The following is a 21,486-nucleotide window of genomic DNA, read 5'->3' as shown; positions in this document are numbered from 1 at the left end:
CCAAACAAATAAAAATGCCGCAGCTACAACAGTAGGTCAGATGCTAAGAATACTGCAATGACCAACTCACCTCCTGACTCCCCAAAACCTGTCCATCCATCTAGAAGGCACAAATCAAGCGTGTGCTGAAATACTCCCCACTTGCCTGGATGGATGCGGCTCCAACACTCAAGAAACATGACACCATCCAAGACAAAGCAACCTTTTTAAAATCAGCACCACAAAAAGATCCACTTCCTCCACCAATGCTCAGTGGCAGCAGTGTGTATTATCAGAAGACACAGAAATTTGCCAAAGATTCGCTAAACAACACCTTTCAAACCCACAACCACTTCCATCTCAAAAAAGGACAAAGTGCCCTCCCTGCCACTCTCAATCCTGACTTGTTCAGGGTTATGTTAAAACCTGAAATGGGTCAGCCTCATCGCATTGTGGTCTACATACACAAACTGCAACATAAGGGCCACTGGGCCAAGGCAATTAAGTGCTGGACCAGCCATCAATGCCCACAGCTCGTGAGTGAATTAAGAAACAGTCCAACTTTTGTGCTTGAAGATATTGATTTTGTGGAACCAAACAAAAAGTCTATCAAAGGCAATGGACACTTGCAAAAACCTTGCCTAATTAGTCATTCGTAATAGTTGAGGCCTGAGGAATTAAACAAGCTATTCAACAAGAGACAGTCTTCATTCCTGCTGAGCTGCATCTGATGCTGATCCAATTTACAGCACTTCCACAGTCACAGCAGGGGGAAGGAGATGGGAGAAAGGAAGTACTTGTGAACAATCTGGAACAAGAGCTCAGAGTGGATTTTCTGCTCAGTGGCATACGTGATACATAGTTTCAACAATCGCCAGCAACTTGATGCAAAATGGATAACTGGTTAAGAAACATCTTGGTGAGGTTACACTACTTAGTTATTAAACAATGAGGATTTTGGTGTTTTGGCCCTCCTTTAGCACGAGCTAAAAAAAAAGTCAAAGCTTACACACCAGTGCTACACAGAAGGAATAATGGACTGCTGGATCTTTCAGATGAGATATTTATATCGAGTCCCTCTCTGCCCACAACGCCATATTAAAACAAGAGCAGAGTGCTCGTGATCTGGTCAATATTTGTTCCACAAATCAATACAAGAACAGATTATCCGGTCATTACCACACCATTTGTGGAAAAGTACTGTGCATTAATTGACTTCTGCATTTCCTACATCACAAAAACAGTCAGACACTGCACAAGTGCTTTGTTGACTGCACAGTACGGTAAGACATTTAGTAGCCATGGATTAAATATAAATGCAAGCCGTTTCAATAATTCCACTTCCAATGATTTTTGCAACTATAAACAAAAGAGCTCAGAGCAAGAGTAGGCAATCCAGTCCCTTGAGCCTGCTGCATATGATCATTGATCTCATCTCAGCCTCAACTCCTTTCCTCTCCACAACTCTTCGACCCAGTGCTAATGAAAAATCTCTCACTCCCCTTAAATTTACTCAATGAGCCAGCATCCAACACACTTTGGAGTAGTGAATTCTACAGGTTTGTGACCCTTTGAAAAATAGTTTCTTCTCGCTATTTTAAATCTGTTACCCCTTATCCAACAAGGATTGTCACCTCTTATTCTCGATTGCCCCATACGGGGAAACATCCTCTCAGTGTCTACTTTGTCAAACCTTTTAGCACTATACTTATCTCAATTAGATGGCCTCCTATTCTTGTTAACTCCAGAATTTTCCATCAGAATCCAAAATAAGGATATAAAGAATATTAGTTATGTCACTAGTAAGCCAACTACAGCTGTAACCTGGTAATCCTGTCTGAATTCAGGCCTCAAAATGAGGTCTAAAGAGGGAAACTTGTTCATTCTCCCTTTCCCTCAAATCTTTGGCAGTGATTGAACAACAGGCTCCAAAACCTTCAAGCCACACTAAAGACAACTGCGGCACTTTCAGGTTACAAAAGAGAGAGAATAAGGTTAAATGGGAAATTTGGGACAGTATTCAATCCATCTTCATTTATTCATTTACATTTCATTACAGTCAATTTAAGTGACTCATGGTTTTGTATCCATCACACTACCCAAGAATTAATTCCATATGTTGATTAATGTATGATTATACTCATGTCTGATTAACCTCAAGGAAATTATTCATGTTGGTTTTAAATGGGAAAAAGCCTGAAGTCTGTAATAGCACAAATTGAACAAAGACAGCTCTACAAATGCTGCCAGACCTAATAAACATTGTCCAGGATTTATTTTTCACTATCTTACATGTCCACAGGTTTCCACTTGAGGATTACCCTCCAAATATAAGCACTATTTCTACTTTGACAGAAAACATGAACAAGCAACACCACCTACAGGTGCACACAGAGCCACCTCCTTGATGCTCCACTCAGGAAATACCAAAGCAAAGCCATGGGTTAAGTGAAATTTATGTATACTTGACGTTTGTTTGAGCATGGATTGATTTGCCACGTTGAGCCATAATGCCACAAATCACTGTTACAGATACAATTTAAAAAGCAGCAGGAGAGTGATATTATGACAGCAAGTTATCTCTTGTAAAGAAGAAATAGGGCAATAGTTTCTTTTTGAACTGGAACTTTATTTCATTCAAAATTCTGCTGCCGGTGTCTCAAGTTGCTTCGTCCCATTCTCCTTCATCTCCGTCCATGCTGACCTTTGCTGGATACCAGTTCAGGCAATGGTGTTGTTTTTAAATTCTCATCCTTAATGTGAAATTCTTCCATCTCGTTAAGCCACCTTCTTACTTGTAGAATCATGGCAGTGCCCCTATCCTCCCCACCCCCATTCCACCACAAGATCTACATTCTAATTCCAGCAAATTGAGCACCCCTTATATTTACTGCTACCACTTGCGACAAGTGGCCCAAAATCCAGAATACTAGACTTACATCTCTCTCACTCTGTTTAAAAGCTTCTCTTCAAATCATGAGTATTGGATATCTTAATTGCTCCCACCTGATTGTCGTTTTGTTTCACAATATCCTTCAGAAAGACCTTGGATGATTTATTTGAAGAGAGGTGTTACATAAAATATGTTATTGTAATGTTGAAAGAATGTCAAATATTTTTGAAGGAAATAATGTTCTACCTTTTAATATTTGACCTCCACTTCACAAAACAATCAATCACAATTCACACATACGCGTAAACACACAAACACTCAACTATATGTAAACTGAACTGCATATAAATATAGCACTTAATGGAATGACATGAAACTACAAAAATTAACAGAAAAGCAACAAAGAAAAAATAGAATGTAATTCAAAGGCTATCAATACTTTATCATGCACCAAAACAATTGTGCCCTGTGGTTCTTCATAACACACCCAAATACTACAAGGCAGCATAGAAGTTGTGCAGTGTTCATCCTGGTGAGCATCCAACTAAGCTGAAAATGTGTTGCTGGAAAAGCACAGCAGGTCAGGCAGCATGCAAGGAACAGGAGAATCGACGTTTCAGGCATAAGCCCTTCTTCAGGAGCATCCAACTAAGTCAAGCTGTTTCATTGGTCAGTGCTTGTAGGTTGTGTTGATTACTTAATTCGGTATCAAACAGGAGAATTTGCAAGTCCTGAGACAGAAATGCACTTAGCTCCTGAGCCAGCGAGGTACTTGCTGCAGTGTAATCACAGAACCAACTTAAATTTCTTTGAAATTTTATCCCACATGCTGCAATCTACCACGATCTATCATGATTAATATTTAAACAAGTGAAACCATTTGATCAAATGTTCTGCTTCATTTGGATAGTCACATTCTCAATTGTGCCAGAAATTAGAACAAGGAGGAGTTCAACATTAAAAGAATTGTCATCTTCTTATTCATGACTTTTCTCCCAACGATATTCTTTGGAGTAATGTGACCATTGCCCAGCACCTCATCAAAGTGACAGCATATATCCCCTCACTACCCACTAACTGCAGAAGTTCATTTTGTTTCTATGTTATTCCGTTTTGAATGCAATGAACTCTGCTCATTGGAGCACAAGGCATGAATATGTTGCAGCATCCTGACAAAAGTAATCATTCCTAATTATAGACATTAGGTGCAGACACAAACTAGGCTCAGTTAGAAGTGCACCACCTAAACTTTGAGATTGCTGGTTCAGAATGGACAGTGTACCAGATACTAGCCACAGCCCATGGACTTCAGTAAAGCTTTTGATAAGGTTCCAGATGGTAGGCTGTTGGAGAAAATGCAGAGGCATGGAATTGAGGACGATTTAGCAGTTTGGATTAGAAACTGGCTTTCTGAAAGAAGGCAGCGAGTGGTGGTTGATAGAAAATATTCAGCCTGGAGTCCGGTTACTGGTGGTGTGCCACAAGGATCTGTTTTGAGACCGCTGCTGTTTGTCATTTTTATAAATGACTCAGACGTAGGCATAGTTGGATGGATTAGTAAATTTGCAGATGACACTAAAGTCAGTGGAGTAGTAGACAGTGTGGAAGAATGTTTCAGGTTGCAGGGAGACTTGGATAAACTGCAGAATTGAGCTGAGAGGCGGCAAATGGAGTTCAATGCAGCTAAATGTGAGGTGATGCACTTTGGGAAGCATAACAGGAAAGCAGAGTGCTGAGCCGATGGAAAGATTCTTAGTAGTGTGGATCTTGGAGTCCATGTACATAGATCCCTGAAAGTTGCCACCCAGGTGGATAGTGCTGTTAAGAAGGCATATGGAGTGTCAGGTTTCATTCATAGAGGGATTGAGTTCCGGAGCCGCAATATCATGCTGCAACTATACAAAATGCTGCTGCGGCCACACTTGGAATATCGTGTACAGTTCTGGTCGCCATATTTCGGGAAGGACGTGGAAGCATTGGAAAAGGTGCAGAGGAGATTTACCAGGATATTGCCTGGTCTGGAGGGAAGGTCTTATGAGGAAAGGCTGAGAGACTTTAACCTGTTCTCATTGGCAAGAAGGTGGCGAAGAGGGGTTTTGATAGAGACATACAAGATGATCAGAGGATTAGATAGGGTAGGCAGTGAAAGTCTTTTTCCTTGGATGATGACGTCAGTGTGTATGAGGGGGCATAGCTATAAATTGAGGGGTGGTAGATTTAAGGCAGATATCAGAGGCAGGTTCTTTACACAGAGAGTGGTAAGGACGTGGAATGCCCTACCTGCCAATGTAGTCAACTCAGCCACATTAGGGAGATATGAACAATCCTTAGATAAGCACATGGATGATTTTGGGATAAGTGTAGGGGGACGAGCTGAGAATAGTTCACAGGTCGGCGCAACATTGAGGGCCGAAGGGCCTGTTTGCGCTATTTTGTTCTATGTTCTATGAATCAATCTCCAGCAGAAATGGATCTAAAAAGGAGCGGGTGGGGAACTGAAGTATACTGATTTGTTAAAAAAAAACAAAATAATGACTAGTTCAATCTGCAATGTACAAGAACAATTTAACATTCTTCAAACCTACCAAAGTAGGTAGGCTGGAAGGTATGCAATTGTTACGGTCATTCAGATTTTATATTCAGCAGAAGCCCATTGGACTGCTTACACTTTGTTCTCAGTTCAAAATTCATAGAATGCATTCCATTTTACAAACCATTACACAAACTTTCAGAATCTAAAACAGGCTTTTAAGCTTAGCAAAAGCACATGGAAGGACTAGAGAGAACAAATGAAAATCAGACAAGATTCCCTAGAGACGTCACAAATTTTACTGCATGAAACCAACTTTGGTTTCCACTTTCCTTCACTTAAAATCACGTCAGTTAACACATTTAAATAAGCTACTGAAGACAGCTACAAATAAAGTTCCTTTCTACATGTTTAGTGGTATCAATTTATTCACTGATAAAATATAACCACTTCATAAAAATAATATCCAACTTCTAGAACAACTTAGATTTATTGGAACAAATTACGCATGAACAACAAACAGGCTTTGAAATCCTATGCAAGGCTCATTTCTGATGTTAACGGAGTGCATGATTACAATCCAATCTTAGTTTCAGAACTGCTGAGGTTGAACTGTTTATTCCTTCTCAACATTTTGGGAGCAAAAAACACACAAGTTATAGAAAGCTCACAATATATTACAACTTGGAGGAATCTACAAGCAGCTTTACTCCCCCAATTTCTGGGTAGGAACTCTGGTCTCCATGCTTGGTCTTAGATATATCCATGAAGGAAGAATCATTTTGCACGGGAGTATGAATGCCTGCAAGATAAGGCTTAGGAAGTTTAGGAGATAATATTTGAATGTTCTGGCACACTGTTGTGCAACACAGAAATATTAGCTCACTTGTAATCTGATATTGAATGAAGAGCACTGTGCTTTTACTAGAATAGACTCCAAGCATTCAGCTATGAGGAGAAATTAGACAACAAGGGTGATGTTCCCTCAATCTTTAAAGAAGGTTTTGGGATGATTTAGTCAAAAGGTATTAAAAGTTGTGGTTCTGTTCGCCGAGCTGGGAATTTGTGTTGCAAACGTTTCGTCCCCTGTCTAGGTGACATCCTCAGTGCTTGGGAGCCTCCTGTGAAGTGCTTCTGGGATGTTTCCTCCAGCATTTATAGTGGTTTGAATCTGCCACTTCCGGTTGTCAGTTCCAGCTGTCCGTTGCAGTGGTCGGTATATTGGGTCCAAGTCGATGTGCTTATTGATAGAATCTGTGGATGAGTGCCATGCCTCTAGGAATTCCCTGGCTGTTCTCTGTTTGGCTTGTCCTATAATAGTAGTGTTGTCCCAGTCGAATTCATGTTGCTTGTCATCTGCGTGTGTGGCTAAGGATAGCTGGTCATGTCGTTTCGTGGCTAGTTGGTGTTCATGGATGCGGATCGTTAGCGGTCTTCCTGTTTGTCCTATGTAGTGTTTTGTGCAGTCCTTGCATGGGATTTTGTATGACAAGCCAAACAGAGAACAGCCAGGGAATTCTTAGAGGCATGGCACTCATCCACAGATTCAATCAATAAGCACATTGACCTGGACCCAATATACCGACCACTGCAACGGACAGCTGGAACTGACAACCGGAAGTGGCAGAGACAAACCACTATAAATGCCGGAGGAAACATCACAGAAGCGCTTCACAGGAGGCTCCCAAGCACTGAGGATGTCACCTAGATAGGGGACGAAACGTCTGCAACACAAATTCCCAGCTCGGCGAACAGAATCACAACAACGAGCACCCAAGCTACAAATCTTCTCACAAACTTTGAGGTATTAAAAGGTTGGGAGAAACTATTTCAACTAATTCAAAGACTAGGACTGAGAGGTATAAATCTTAACATATAAGACTTCCAGGAGAAAAGAAATGCTTCCTCAAAAGGGTCACAGGAGCTTGGAACTCCAGCAAATGGCATTGGATCCCTGATCAACTGTTAACTTGAAAGTAGAAACTGTTAAATCACCAAAGGTATGGGCAAACACAGGCATGTGGAGTGAAGTCACAGATCAATGTCCTCAACAAATGGGGAGATGAGGTTTATATAATCAAATCCAATTCCCCTGTATGAACTTTATGAGGAAACATTACTCACATAATCGTCTGGTATATTTTTGTCTGAATTGGACAAGGTAATCAACGAGACCAGGTTTGGTTTGCAAGCAGAATCTGCACATTTGTGAAAATGGCAGCTGACAGAAAATAAATACATCTTTGCAATGAAAAAAAATGGTAATGGACATGTTATATTGGAAGGAGGGAAAATTTATGTTAACTAGAGCATTTTGCATTGCTATCACACTACCTAATAATGGTACCTACAGCAGCCAAATAGCAAATGTGGAATCCTGCTTACACATGAAGTCTATGGCCAAGCCTAAATTCACATAGGTTAAATAAATTTAGTTTGGTCTCAAACATGTCAATACAAGTTACAAAAACTTTTGTTACAGTCTATACATTACAAGTTAAGAATTGCAATTATAAACATTTGTGACAACTTGCAAAAACAAAAAGCACAACTCAAAAGCTTCATACTAATTCAAAGCTTAAACCATTCTTACATTAGACTATCAACCCAACAGCTGAAATGTGAAATGTAGAAAAATTTTAACAATTTGAAATCACATTCCAAGTCAAAATGTTTTGGCTGTAAAACCTTTAACTCTAACTGCCTACAATACAAAATGTAGTTACAGTAAAAACAAAGTGGACTATAAATCTAAGCCACAGCTACAGCAAGTAGTCAAACAATTTATAAGCACAAAAACTAACCCATGTAAAAACAACTTTAGTTGCAAACTGTCCACTTGAGTGAATGGGCAAGTTTTTTCATTCCCACCCCTTCACACAGCTCATGTGCCAAGTACTAAAATAGCTTTGATTTAAGAAACCTATTTATCTACTCAACCTGTTCAGTTGAGTAGGTGGGACATGAACCCGGCCCTCCCAGTCCTAGGCTAAGAAAATTATCACTGCGCCACAAGAGAACCCTATCGTTGCTTCTGGTGGCTCACAGATTATAGATAGTAAGTGATTAGGCAGAAAAATCTAGTTAGCTGTCAATCAGAATTCTCCAATCCCATGACACCCGGAAATGTGCCAGTTAGCCAAGATCAATAATGTGATGCAATTGAAGGAGTGAAGCAGGTGAGGGTTGAGGGGGATGAATTCTCTAAACAACTACTCGGCCTCTTGTGATTCAGTCGCAGTGCCTCTGCCCCAAGACCAGAGAGACATGGGGGTCAAGTCCCATCTGCTCCAGAGGTGTGTAATAAGATCTCTGAACTGGTTGATTAGAAAAATAAGTCTAAACTACTGCTTAGGGCAATAGTTGGGCTGAGCCATGAGGCCTGGGTTCAAGTCTCACCTACTTCAGATGTCTGTAATAACATTTCTGAACAGGATGATTACAAAATAGCCAAGCTTTATCTTACGATCCTATCCCTTCAGTATTTATAGCAATAGCTGGTTACAGAGTTTCATTAATAATGCCAAAGTCACAGGTTCTATTCCCATTCTGGCCAATGTTTGTGGTTTCTAGCCAGAATGAATTCAAGGGCTGTTGTAGTGCAATAGTAGCATCCCTACCTCTCTGAACCAGAAGGCCTGGGTTCAAGCCCCAGACATGACAAAACAAGTTAATTAGAAATAGCAGAGGGGAGCACTTTGGGACTTGTTTCACTTGTTTAAAAATAGTTATGGAAAAGGATAGTCCTTATATAAAAAAAGTTACAGTTCTTTAGTTCTACAGTTCTTTCTACAGAAATAAAAAACATTTTAATGGATTTAGACAGGAACTATCAAGAGTTGGAGTCCCTTTACCTGTGAAAAGTCTACAACTGGCAAATGGGAGGCTTTCTAAAATGAGATAGAGAGTTCAGAGGCATTATGTTCCTATTAGAGTGAAGGGGAAGGCTAGTAAGAATAGGTAACAAAGGATTAACAAAGATATTGATGCTCTGGTTAAGAAGAAATTGTAATCCTATATTAGGTGCAGATAACTGGAATCAAATTAATCTCTTGAAGAGTAGAAGGGTTGTAGAGATATTCTTAAGCCAGCAATTAGGAGGGCAAAAAGGAAATGAGATAGCCCTGGCACATAAGGTTAAGGATAATCCAAAGAGATTCGACAAAACATATTAAGAGCAAATGAGCAGCTAGTTAGAGAATAACAATCAACAAGGTTGTCTATGTGTGGAATCACAGGAGATCAGAGACATAAGCAAATATAGTGTCAGTTTTTACTCTGAATGAAGAAACAGAGGCGATGGAACTCAGGAAAATAAATATTTATGTCTTGAAAACAATCTACATTACAGAAGAGGAAGGGCTGATTGCCTTAAAAATGAAGGTGGATAAATATCCAGACCTGATCATGCATCCCAGGTCGAGTGAATTTAGGAATAAAATTGCAGTGCTCCCTAACAGACAAATCTGTATCAGCTACAACCATGAAGGCCTGGAAGGTGGCAAATGTTGTGCCTTTATTTATGAAAGACTGTTAGGGAACTACAGAACTGCAAGTCTGACCAGCGGTGGAGAAGTTGTTGGAAGGAATTCCAAGAGATAGGATTTACATGCATTTGGAGAGGCAAGGACTGATTAGAGACAGACACCATGGCTTCATGCATGGCAACCTCACAATTGATTTTTTTCAGGACGTAACCAACAAGATCGATGAGAGCAGAGAGTGGTAGATGTTGTCTACATGGACTATAGTAAAGCCGTTGACAAGGTTCCACATGGTAGACTAATTAGTAAAGTTAGATCACATGGGATTCAGGAAGCACTTGCCCACTAGTTATAAAATTGGCTTGACAGGAGGAGACAGAGGGTGGTGGTGGAGGGTTGTTTTTCAGATTGGAGGCCTGGAACCAGTGGTGTTCCACAAGGATTGATGCTAGGTCGACTGAAATATTATATAAATGACAAGTAACAATGAGAATTTAGGAGGCAAGTTAGTAGGTTTGCAGATGACACCAAAATTGGTGGTTTAGTTGACAATGAAGGTTATCTCAGATTACAAAAGGGATCTTGCTCAATCGGGCCAGTGACAGATGGACTTTAATTTGGATAAATGGGAGGTTTTGCATATCTGTAAAACAAACAAAGGCAGGACTTATACAATTAATGGTCGAACCTTGAGGTACTGTTGCCAAATAGAGACCTAGGGATTCAGGTACATATTTCTTTGAAAGTTGCATCAAAAGATAGACATCATGGTTAAGAAGGCATTTTGCATACATGCCTTCAGTGCTCAGACCATTGAATATAGGAGTTGGAATGTCATGTTCAGGTTATACAGGATGTTGGTCAGGCCACTTTTGGAGTTCGGTGTACAATTCTGGTTACCCTGCTAGAAGAACAAAGTTATTAAATTGGAGAGGTTTCAGAAAAGAAAAGATTTTTCAGGAGGTTGCTGGGAATGGAAGGTTTGAGATATACAAATAGGCTGGGTATTTTTTTCCCACTGGAGCATAAAAAGGTTGAGGGGTGACCTTATAGAGGTTTATAAAATCGTGAGGGACATACATTCATTAGCAAAGGTCTTTTCCTGAGGGTAGGGGAATGCAAAACTAGAGAGCATAATTTTCAGGTGAGGAGAGAGAAGACTTTAAAAAAAGGAACCCGAGGGGCAACTTTTTCTACATGGAGGGTAATTCACCTGTTGAAAAACGTGTTGCTGGAAAAGCGCAGCAGGTCAGGCAGCATCCAAGGAGCAGGAGAATCGACGTTTCGGACATAAGCCCTTCTTCAGCATCTGCAGTCCTCACTTTCTCTAGGTAATTCACCTGTGGAATGAACTGCCAGAGAAAGTGGTAAAAGCAGCAACAACACTTATAAAAGACATTCAGATAGGTATCTGAATAGGAAAGATTTAGTGGAATATGGTCCTAATGCAGCCAAGTGGGACTAGTTTAGTTTGACAAACTTGGTCAGCATGACAAACTGGATGAAAAGGATCTGTTTCCATGCTGTATTACTCTACTACTTAGAGGTTCTTGTGGTGCATTGGCAGCATCCCTAACATCTGATTCAGGAGGCATAGTTTCAAGTCCTACCTGCTCTGGAGGTATATTATAACACCGTGGGGCAGCACAGTGGCCCAGTAGTTAACACTGCTGCCTCACAGCACCATGGTCCCAGGTTCGACTCCAGCCTCAGGCGACTGTCTGTGTGGAATTTGCATATGCTCCCTGTCTCTGTATGGGTTTCCTCCCACAGTCCAAAGATGTGCAGGTCAGGTGAATTGGCCATGCTAGTGTTAGGTGCATTAGGCAGAGAGAAATAGGCCTGGGTGGGTTACTCTTCGGAGGGTCGGTGTGGACTTGTTGGACCTGAGGGCCTGTTCTCATATTGTTGGGAATCTAATCTCTGAACTGATTGATGGGAAATCTCTCAGCTCCTGCTTGTGTGTCATGTAGCATGGTGATAGTATCCTTGCCACTCCAGGTGTGCTCCCTCTAGTTTCACTTCACCTCAGCATATTCCCAATGGAAGTACCACAAACTGCTTTCCTGAAACGAGCCTTCTCAATTTGTCAGTCACAGGCCATTATCTCTCATGAGTTGATGGGTATGTTGGACCTCTTCAGGAATGCTTTTAGGACAATCCTAAAGGATTTCTTCTATCGTCCCAGGAAATTCTTGCCTTGATTAAGTTTCAAGTAGAGTCGTTGCTTCAGGAGTCTGCTGACAGGCACACTAACAATACATTCCATCCAGCAGAGCTAGTTTAGATCTATTAGCACCTTGATGCTGGGCAAGCAGGCTTGCAAGAGGATATTGCTTTGGACCAACTTTCTTGCCAAGACACTGAAGGTGCTTCTTCTTCAGTTTTCAGTCTCCTAAATGCATTCATCTAAAACACCAAATTATACACAAGTGCAGGAATCAATGGAGCTTAGTAAAGCATAACCTTACTCTCCTGATCCTCAAAATACACACTTTTCTGTTTCCAGCTGAAGGCGGAGTTAGCACATTGAAGGTGTTGAACTATCATAACTTTGTTTGTGCGTCACGAGAAGGCTCCAAAGATGTGCAAAATGGTTCACATTTTCCATGATTATCATGTTGACCTTAATCAAATAATCAAGGGAAGCATTCCACTATGGGAGACGAATGAGAACATTAGCTTTCTGATGTTTTCGGTTTCATGTATGCTTCAATGAGCTAGCTGACAATGAAATGGATCACAGATTGAGTGATGCACACAACTATAACTTGCATACTGTAGCTGTTGGTTATGGGTTAAAGATGGTTTGTGCTGAACAGTTTCCTTTCCATTCAGAAGATCATCTCCACTGCTTTGGGGTAGTTTGAGAGGGGTGTGGTATTGCAGCAAGAAAAATGCAGGAGAGAATTAGTTGAATGACAGCCTTACTTGACCTTCATTTTCACTGAATGAGTGTTTGTGGTGGTCCATTGAGGATTACAGCTCACAAAACATTGTGGAGTAGCTGAGGAAGGTGACAAATTTGAGCACGGTATTCCATCAGCCTTCATGGTCAAGAGAATACAAGAGAAGACTTGTAAGCAAAAAGTAAGTCAAGAACAAAAGAACATTTGAACCCTTTAAAATATGTCCCAAGATTAACCAATACCTGTTTAAAGTATGCTTTGAACATTTTCCAAAAAGGTGAAACATTGAACACATTCATCAACCTTTGCATGAAATAATTCTCTCTGGCAATTATCTAATTTAAATTTATTTTTCACTAGTTTATGAATTAATACTTACAGTCCATTATATTGAGTCAAAAAGTAATATTCTAAACATATCTAACCCAATAGTGAAGAATTTCACAGAACGATCACAAATTCACAAAGTCAGTACTATTTGTCTCAACTACCAAATTTCAGCCTTTCATTAATGTGAGCAATTGGAAACCAAACACTCTGAACTCCACAAAACCTTTGGAACCCATCACAACTGCACAAACACATTCCAGTGACTATGAAGCCACATGCATATGATCAGTAGCTACATGATAACTATTATCCTTCCAATAATCTGGTATATGAAATTTACTGACTAAAAGAAGAAAACCAGAAATCATTCAAGAACAATAATCTACATTTAATGTCAGACGAATCAAACAGACTATATTTTAAAGACATTAGGAAACTCCTAGACTGTCAACAACAAAATTCAGAACAAAGTCTAATTTGTGCTTCAAACCAGAGTTGTAAATAATCCAGCAGGTTATATGACAGCAGACTCATCTGTGAAAACGTCTCATAATTCACTCCCACGTATTTAGGTTTCAAGCTGACACATAAAATCGAGACACTATTTCACATAAATACCAACGTGTTTTTTTTAAACTGTAGTGGTAAGAAAGCATCTTCGATTTGAATTATGCCCTGAATAATTCACTGCGAGGGGCTGTTTGTTACCACAGCAACCTCTCAAACGGCAATGTGGAAAACTATATTTTGTCATTACATCGCCTGTAAAACGACATTATTTGTGAAACGACAAAGCGATCAGTAACATCTCCTGCACAACTAGCAAGTAATTCGAGCTGTCTATACAATTCATAAATTCCCCTTTATTGACACCATACCAACCAATTCATAAGAGTATAAGGCGCGGACTGTGCGAATCCCGGAGTAAACACAATGTCTTGTTTTTTGTAGTTTCAGGCAATCAAGGAATAGAATCTAATTTGCATCAAAAGAAGAACTTTATCTGATTTCATTTTCTCTTGGGGCTGTATGTTACAAATTTTTAAAAATATAATGTAGATGACATCCCCATACTCGCAAACGCCACAAAAAATGCGCTTTTGTTACAAAATAAGACGCACCCCAAGTTCAAACATCAACCCATCAATTTCACAGGTTATAAAACTCCACGTGACTACCTGTTGCTCACATTCCACAATCATATGATCTCCTCGGTAATCATTAAACATTTGCAGCAGCCAGTAGTAAATTCCACCTTCCGATTAACCTTTATACTTTCACTTGAACTATGAAATAAAAATGCCTTTTTAAAAAGATATACAAAAGCAAACAACAGATCAACTGAAACAAAACAGGTGGATTTGAGGCAAAGTGGGATCTCCCAACTCATTCACCTGCTCGCAGGCTTAGAAATTTGCAGCAAAATTCAACATGAAGCACCGACACAACACTCACTTAATGAAGTAGCTCGCTCCTTCCTCAGTGAAGCCTTCCTCCCATCCCCGAGGTAGATCTGGAAATAAAGAGATGGAAGCAGAGAAAAAGAGGGAAAAAAAACCCAATCAACGGCTGAAACTTTGGACCTTTGCGCCTGTCTCAATTACACATAGATAAACAGGAACTGACCGCTCAAACAAAAGTTACTAAAGTCTCGCTCGACCCACCTGATCGGATCATATGGCCGGAGTTGACAGGTTCACCAGTTCGTGGATGTAACCAAGTGGTGGTTCGTGTTTGATCGCTGCGGGAAACAAAACAAAGAAAGGGGATACACACCGACAACAAAAATAAACCTGTAATTCCAAACAACTCGAAATCGCTGAGCGCTTGAAAGCGACAAGAATGTTTGAAAGTTGCTCTGGGTGAACATACTCAATGAAAAATATCCGCCCATCCTCACAGACCCCGTAAGACCAGTGGGCAGGTAGCGTCTCCCGCCTCAATTCCGCCGCCATGATCCTGGCATGAAAACTCAGTCCGTCTCAATGGTCTCCCGGATTATCGGCCCTTGATCAAGGACGCGCCGGGATTAAAGGAACAAACTCGGCTTTGTGCCCGCCGACGGAAAATGACAACTCAAAGGAAAGCTCAATCCCTTTAACAGAGGCACAAGGGCTGATTAACGCGTCAGCTGCCCGGGGAGAGAAGGAGGTGGAAACCTATTCTGATAAAGAACAATTCCTCATTATACAGTCATTCCGTAACATTGAATATGGCTTGCTTGTTACTAGATACGTTGCAGAAAATAATCAAAAGATTTTCAATCTGATTACATTTCAATTTGTTTTTTATCAACCGCAGCTACAATTTATAACAGGATGGATATTGATTTTTTTTGTGTGCTTGTCGCTCTCCAGAACATTATTTCTTTTAAAAAGTTTGAAGAATGATATTAAAACTACTTACCCTCTTGTATCGTGGTTGGAAGTGATCTTTGTTCGGAACACCGACTGTAGGATTATCAAGCCTCCGGGAATATCCAATTCTCCAGGAATATTCAGGACACTGCTACCAGCCGAATATGGGAGAATGAAAATAGGTCACATTGCATTTTTAAAAAATCTTTCAACGCTGTTGATTAAATTGAGTCTATATGATCTGGAGTCGAGAAGAATGAGAGGTGATTGGTTTGAAAATGGAATTTTCTAAAGGGGAACCTTCACAGTCACGGAGAGGTTGGTTCGCGAATCTAGAACACATGGCACAGGTTCATAATGAAAATAATGTAGAACAGAAACAGACATTGTTGGAAAAACCCAAGAATAGAAGTAGTGTTCTGAAGAGGGGCCACTGGACCCGAAACGTTAATTCTGCTTTCTCTCCAAAAAGGCTGCCAAACCTGCAGAGTTTTTCCAGCAATTTCTGGATTTCTTTCTGATTTCTAACATCCGAAGTTCTTTCGGTTTTTGTTAATGTAGGATTGGGCTGGGGAGACATTTCTTCGCTCATATTATTGTGAATTTCATATCATTGTGTATTTATGGAATTTTCTAATCCCAGACGGCTGTGGGTGCATATATATTTTGACATATTTTAATGTTGACACGAATATCTTTTTGATTTTTCCAGGAATAATGAGATATAGGAAGTGGCGAAAAGGTAGAGTTGAAGACAAAGATTAGGCATGAACGCTGTAGCGTTTACTACTGCACCTATTTCCTTAAATAATATTTCTGTTTCTGAGATATGAGTTATTGGAGATACGGAGCATGGGGCTGTAATTAAACGTCCTGGAATATATTCAACTTGAACTGGCAACATTTACACCTTGCCCCTTCACCATTTCCCCAAATCCCAATCTTTCTTATAACTCTATTCCAGAGCTATGTATTTTTCCGTTACAGTGGCTAACAAATCCAATCCTTCTGAACCTCTGCCCATAACCTTTGCCCATGAAAAGGAACAGCACAATAAACAGTGATAGATGAGCAATGCATCAACATTTTGCAAGAAACCACAAGTCAGTGATATTAAATATACCAGTCCATAACAAATCATTAAAAGTCCATTTTGTAGAATCTATCCAACTTAAAAAAGTCAAAAAGTTTGAAATTAATTTTGTTGCCTTCCCTATTGAAACTCAAATACAGTGAAAAGGCTGGTAGGAAGCAATGTAGCTGAAACAGACAAAAACAGAAATTCCTGGAGAAACTGAGCAGATTTGACAGAATGTGTAGAAAGAAAATGGTTAATGTTCAAGTCATAGAGTCACAGAGATGTACAGCATGGAAACAGACCCTTCGGTCCAACCCGTCCATGCCGACCAGATATCCCAACCCAATCTAGTCCCACCAGCCAGCACCCAGCCCATATCCCTCCAAACCCTTCCTATTCATATACCCATCCAAATGCCTCTTAAATGCTGCAATTGTACCAGCCTCCACCACTTCCTCTGGCAGCTCATTCCATACACGTACCAGCCTCTCCGTGAAAAGGTTGGCCCTTAGGTCTCTTTTATATCTTTCCCCTCTCACCCTAAACCTATACCCTCTAGTTCTGGACTCCCCGTCCCCAGGGGAAAGACTTTGTCTATTTATCCTATCCATGCCCCTCTTAATTTTCTAAACCTCTATAAGGTCACCCCTCTGCCTCCGACGCTCCAGGGAAAACAGCCCCAACCTGTTCAGCTTCTCCTTGTAGCTCAGAGCCTCCAACCCTGGCAACATCCTTGTAAATCTTTTCTGAACCCTTTCAAGCTTCACAACATCTTTCTGATAGGAAGGAGACCAGAATTGCATGCAATATTCCAACAGTGGCCTAACCAATGTCCTGTACAGCCGCAACATGACCTCCCAACTCCTGTACTCAATACTCTGACCAATAAAGTAAAGCATACCAAACGCCTTCTTCACTATCCTATCTGCCTGTGACTCAACTTTCAAGGAGCTATGAACCTGCACTCCAAGGTCTCTTTGTTCAGCAACACTCCCTAGGACCTTACCATTAAGTGTATAAATCCTGCTAAGATTTGCTTTCCCAAAATGCAGCACCTCACATTTATCTGAATTAAACTCCATCTGCCACTTCTCAGACCATTGTCCAGAGACTCAAAGAGTCTCCAGAGACACTGCCAAACTTGGTAAGTTTCTCCAGTAAATTCTGTTTTTTTGTTGTTTCAGGTCTCCAATATCCGCAGTTCTTTGTTTTATATAATCAAATAGCTAATTGATCAAGGAATTAGGGCAGCACAGTGGCTCAGTGGCTACCTCACAGCACCAGGGTCCCAGGTTCGATTGGAGTTTGCACATTCTCCCTGTGTCTGCGTGGATTTCCTTCGGGTGCTCCGGTTTCCTCCCACAGTCCAAAGATGTACAGGTCAGGTGAATTGGTCATGCTAAATTGCCTCATAGTGTTAGGTCAATTAGCCAGAGGGAAATGGGTCTGGGTGGGTTACTCTTCAGAGGGTTCATGTGGACTGGTTGGACCGAAGGGCCTGTTTCCACACTGTAGGGAATCTAATCTAAAACTGGAACATTTATGAGAAATTCAAGTTCTATATGAAGAAGGGAGATCTTCACCCCATATATAATTTTTTCCAAGATAGCCATCTGGTATAAGTCTAGAAAACATTCACGAAATGATTAAGTTTCAGTTTGAACCACTCGGCACTGGACTTGGATATTTTATGACAAATTAGAAATTAATTTGTCCTAAGTAAACATCTGCTCTGACATCACTTTTAGAGCAAAATAAAATCATGACCAAAGTGTCTCCATTCTTTACATTCTTACATGTTATAAATCAGCGCCTCCAAGGCCAATAGGGATATGGTTAACAGTTATATCTACAAGTAGAACCTTCGACTCTCAGACTTGCCATTAATTTCCATCATCTTGGAAAAACTGTGGATATCAAGGGCTGAGCATTGTGCAACAAGAGGAAGCTGGTAAAGGCTATTTATCTTACAGATATTTAGCCACAGTCCAATTTTCTCACATCTCTATGAATTAACGATAGTTTGGAGCTTGGCCTCTGAGTGGGTCTACACACATAAGAGCTGTCTTACTGCTGCAGCACAATGACAGCTTTTTTTCTGGATTGGAGATGACAAATGTCGAACAGTTCATATAGATTAGCTCCACAAAAAACAGGGAGCTTCATGGAGATAATGTGGAATTTTGCAGTGATGAAAATAGATAAGATTGTCAGTGCAACAATACAGCCTTGTTTGACTCTGGTTTACACCAATGTTGGTTATACCAATGGATCTGTTGATGAGGATCACAGTTTACATGTCCTTGAGCAGCAGGAGAAAGATGGTGATGAACATCTATGGTCAGCAAAACTAAAAGAGAATGCTTCACAATCTCTCCCAATTGAAAGAGTCAAAAGCTTTTATGTGCTCAATAGCAGCCATGTATTGTTGCTGCTGCTTTCTGCACATTTCTTCTGGTGAAGATCATACCCATAGTGCCTCTCAATGGACATACTCTGCATTGTGACACCGAGAGGAGATCTCCAACCACTAGTAAGAGGCAATCCAATAGCAAAATGGGCACTCCATTATCATGGGTTCTATCAAGGCAACATCACCAGTATCAGGTGTACGGTTGCTGTCAGTCGTTGAGCGGATCAAATCATCTGCATGCCTGATATAAAATACATAGCTCTCTACTCTGAGCTTCATCATGGCAAATAGTTATTAAGAGGGCAGATGAAATGATTCAAGGACATCTTCAAAGTATCCCTGAACAAACATCTCTACGTTGTCATGGGAGTCCCTTGCTGAAAACCATGCAAACTAGAAAAGAAGTATCAGAAAGGGTGCCAATCATTTTGAGTATCTCGAAAAGGCCCAGGTAGAGGCCAATGCAAATAGCAGAAGGAGCAAAGGAAAACCCAAGCATTACACTACCCACCTCTTCAAACTCCACCTTCCCAGTTGTGGCACAATACACGGATCCAGTATCAAACTAATTAATAACCTTAAAAGTGATATAGTTTCATTTATGGACTATAACTTAGACGTTAACAGGTTTTTCCACTGTTTTCAGAAAATAAATGAATGGATTAATTTTGAGATCATTAAATATAGCCAACAAAAACCTCTTTTATTCTGGATAGCAGTACCAAAAGGAAACAATTTTCCATGTTATTGATTAAAGCAAAGTATTAATACTAATAGTGAGACTCATGAAATGGTGGGTTTGACTTCCAGTGCATTTCACCCATCACAGTCATAGCATAGTCTGGAGACTCATCTGGAAACTGTGGCATGAACAACAGGTATTTAAATATGAAATAATAATACTTGGTATGACATAAAGTGAAGAATACCAAATTTATCATAACATGAAAACAAAATGGCGTTTGAAGAAGACAGGACACACTTGTTATCCCTGACAAGCTGAGACAATTTAAATAGGCTAAGCTAATAGAATTGGTAGAGAAGTCAAAGATGGAATTTCCTGAAAAAGGTAAGTAGACAAAGATAATCAAAGTATTAGCATATTATTTCAGACAGTTGGAAGAACATGAGGGACCAGGTATACCAAGTAGTGAGGCAAATAGGTGAGCAAGAACATAATTGTAGATAAAGCAGCTCAAAATAGAAAAGCCATTGGAAATTAATAACAGTGAATGCAAGGAAAAAGAAAGGGAAAAAGCATTTCAGACAAGAGAAAGCAAATGCCAGATTGAAAGACTGGAACTATAAAAAGGTTTTGACTCTGAGGAACATTTGTAGAAGGAAAGACCTGTAACTAACTCAAAGTCTGTGATGAGAAGTTTAAATTTCTACCAGCTCTACCAAAAGTTGAGGGAAAAGATTCTGATGCATTCTTTATACAAGATGCCAAACAAATGAAGTGGCAGAAGAAAAGCATGTCTCTACTCATGTGAAGCAGGTTGAGAGATAGAGCTCATGAGGTTTATGTATGACATTCAGAAGAGGTTTCTGTGGATTATGAGCAATAAAAAGGGTGTTCTTGATGCATGTAAGCTACTTCCACAGGGGGAAAGAAGCGTAAGGAAACAGCCTGGACAGATCTCCAGTGAATTTGAAAGGGTGAAAGAAAGTCACTTTGACCATTGGATATGGGCATTAGCCATCATCAAATAATTTAAGAATAAATTTCCTTAAGTAATTAAAATTCATGTGCAGGACCAGAGAGTTGCAACAGCAAGTCTGGCAGCAGCTATGGCTGACATTTATCAACTGATCCATAGAATTACACCTTTTATCTGTATTCCCTATGAACTCAAGAAGAGAAGAAGGTAGGAGAATAAAATGAAAGCTAGAAGACAAGGCAAAGATGGGACAATTGGGAATGCTCAGGGAATTCTTCTTCTGGAAAGGCAGGCTGTGAAAGTACAAGTTAGAAGTGAAGGCTGAAGAGTTTCCATTGTAAAAAAAAAGTAGGACACCATGGTGCACTATGACAGAAATTGGATGGGAACCTCATGAGTTTTATTGGGATTCATAAGCATGATTCTAAAAAAAGGGAAGACAGAATAAAGACGCAATAAGCTATGAGATTGAGAGTGAACACTGCTGTGAGTGCAAGGCAGCACAGTGGCTTAGTGGTTAGCTCTGCTGCCTCACAACACCAGGGACCCGGATTTGATTCCAGCCCGGGGTGATTGGCTTTGCGGAGCTTGCAAGTTCTCCCTGTGTCTGTACAGGGCTACTCCAGTTTCCAGTGGCAGTCCAAAGATGTGCAGATTAAGTGGATTGGCCAGAGTAAATTGTTCATATTGTTGAGAGATATGCAGGCTAGATGGATTATCTGTGGTCGACCTGAGGTTATGGGGATAGGATAAGGTAGGGTGCCAGGTTTGGTCCTGAGAGGGGTGGTGCAGACTTGATTGGCCAAGTGGCCTCTTTCTGCACTGAAGAGATTCAAGAAGGTAAATAAGAGA

The 21,486-nt window shown here is 40.4% G+C and overlaps 1 protein-coding gene across 10 annotated transcripts in view; it reads right to left on the bottom strand.

Moving 5' to 3' along the window:
• plekha7b (pleckstrin homology domain containing A7b) overlaps positions 1 to 16,257 on the bottom strand; it is a 472,905-nt gene extending 456,648 nt beyond the window's left edge. For 4 of the 10 annotated variants that reach the window (XM_043705782.2, XM_043705783.2, XM_043705786.2 and 1 more), the window contains exons 1-3: positions 14,998 to 16,255; positions 14,790 to 14,866; positions 14,581 to 14,638 (exon numbers count right to left, since the gene is read on the bottom strand). In XM_043705782.2, coding sequence (XP_043561717.2) covers positions 14,581 to 14,638; positions 14,790 to 14,866; positions 14,998 to 15,080 — 218 coding nt within the window. In that variant the 5' untranslated portion in view covers positions 15,081 to 16,255. Of the gene's footprint in view, positions 1 to 14,580; positions 14,639 to 14,789 lie in introns of all 10 variants that reach the window. The other 6 variants (XM_043705778.2, XM_043705780.2, XM_043705781.2 and 3 more) reach the window with 4 other exon arrangements.
• Between the last annotated feature and the right edge of the window lie 5,229 nt (positions 16,258 to 21,486).

The sequence above is a fragment of the Chiloscyllium plagiosum genome, unplaced genomic scaffold (genome assembly GCF_037043375.1).
Source record: "Chiloscyllium plagiosum isolate Xiang-an unplaced genomic scaffold, Cpla_swu_hap1 HiC_scaffold_18, whole genome shotgun sequence".
NCBI classification, from domain to species: Eukaryota; Metazoa; Chordata; class Chondrichthyes; order Orectolobiformes; family Hemiscylliidae; genus Chiloscyllium; species Chiloscyllium plagiosum.
Note: the sequence above shows the minus strand (reverse complement) of the source record. Positions and strands in the feature narration are given on the sequence as shown.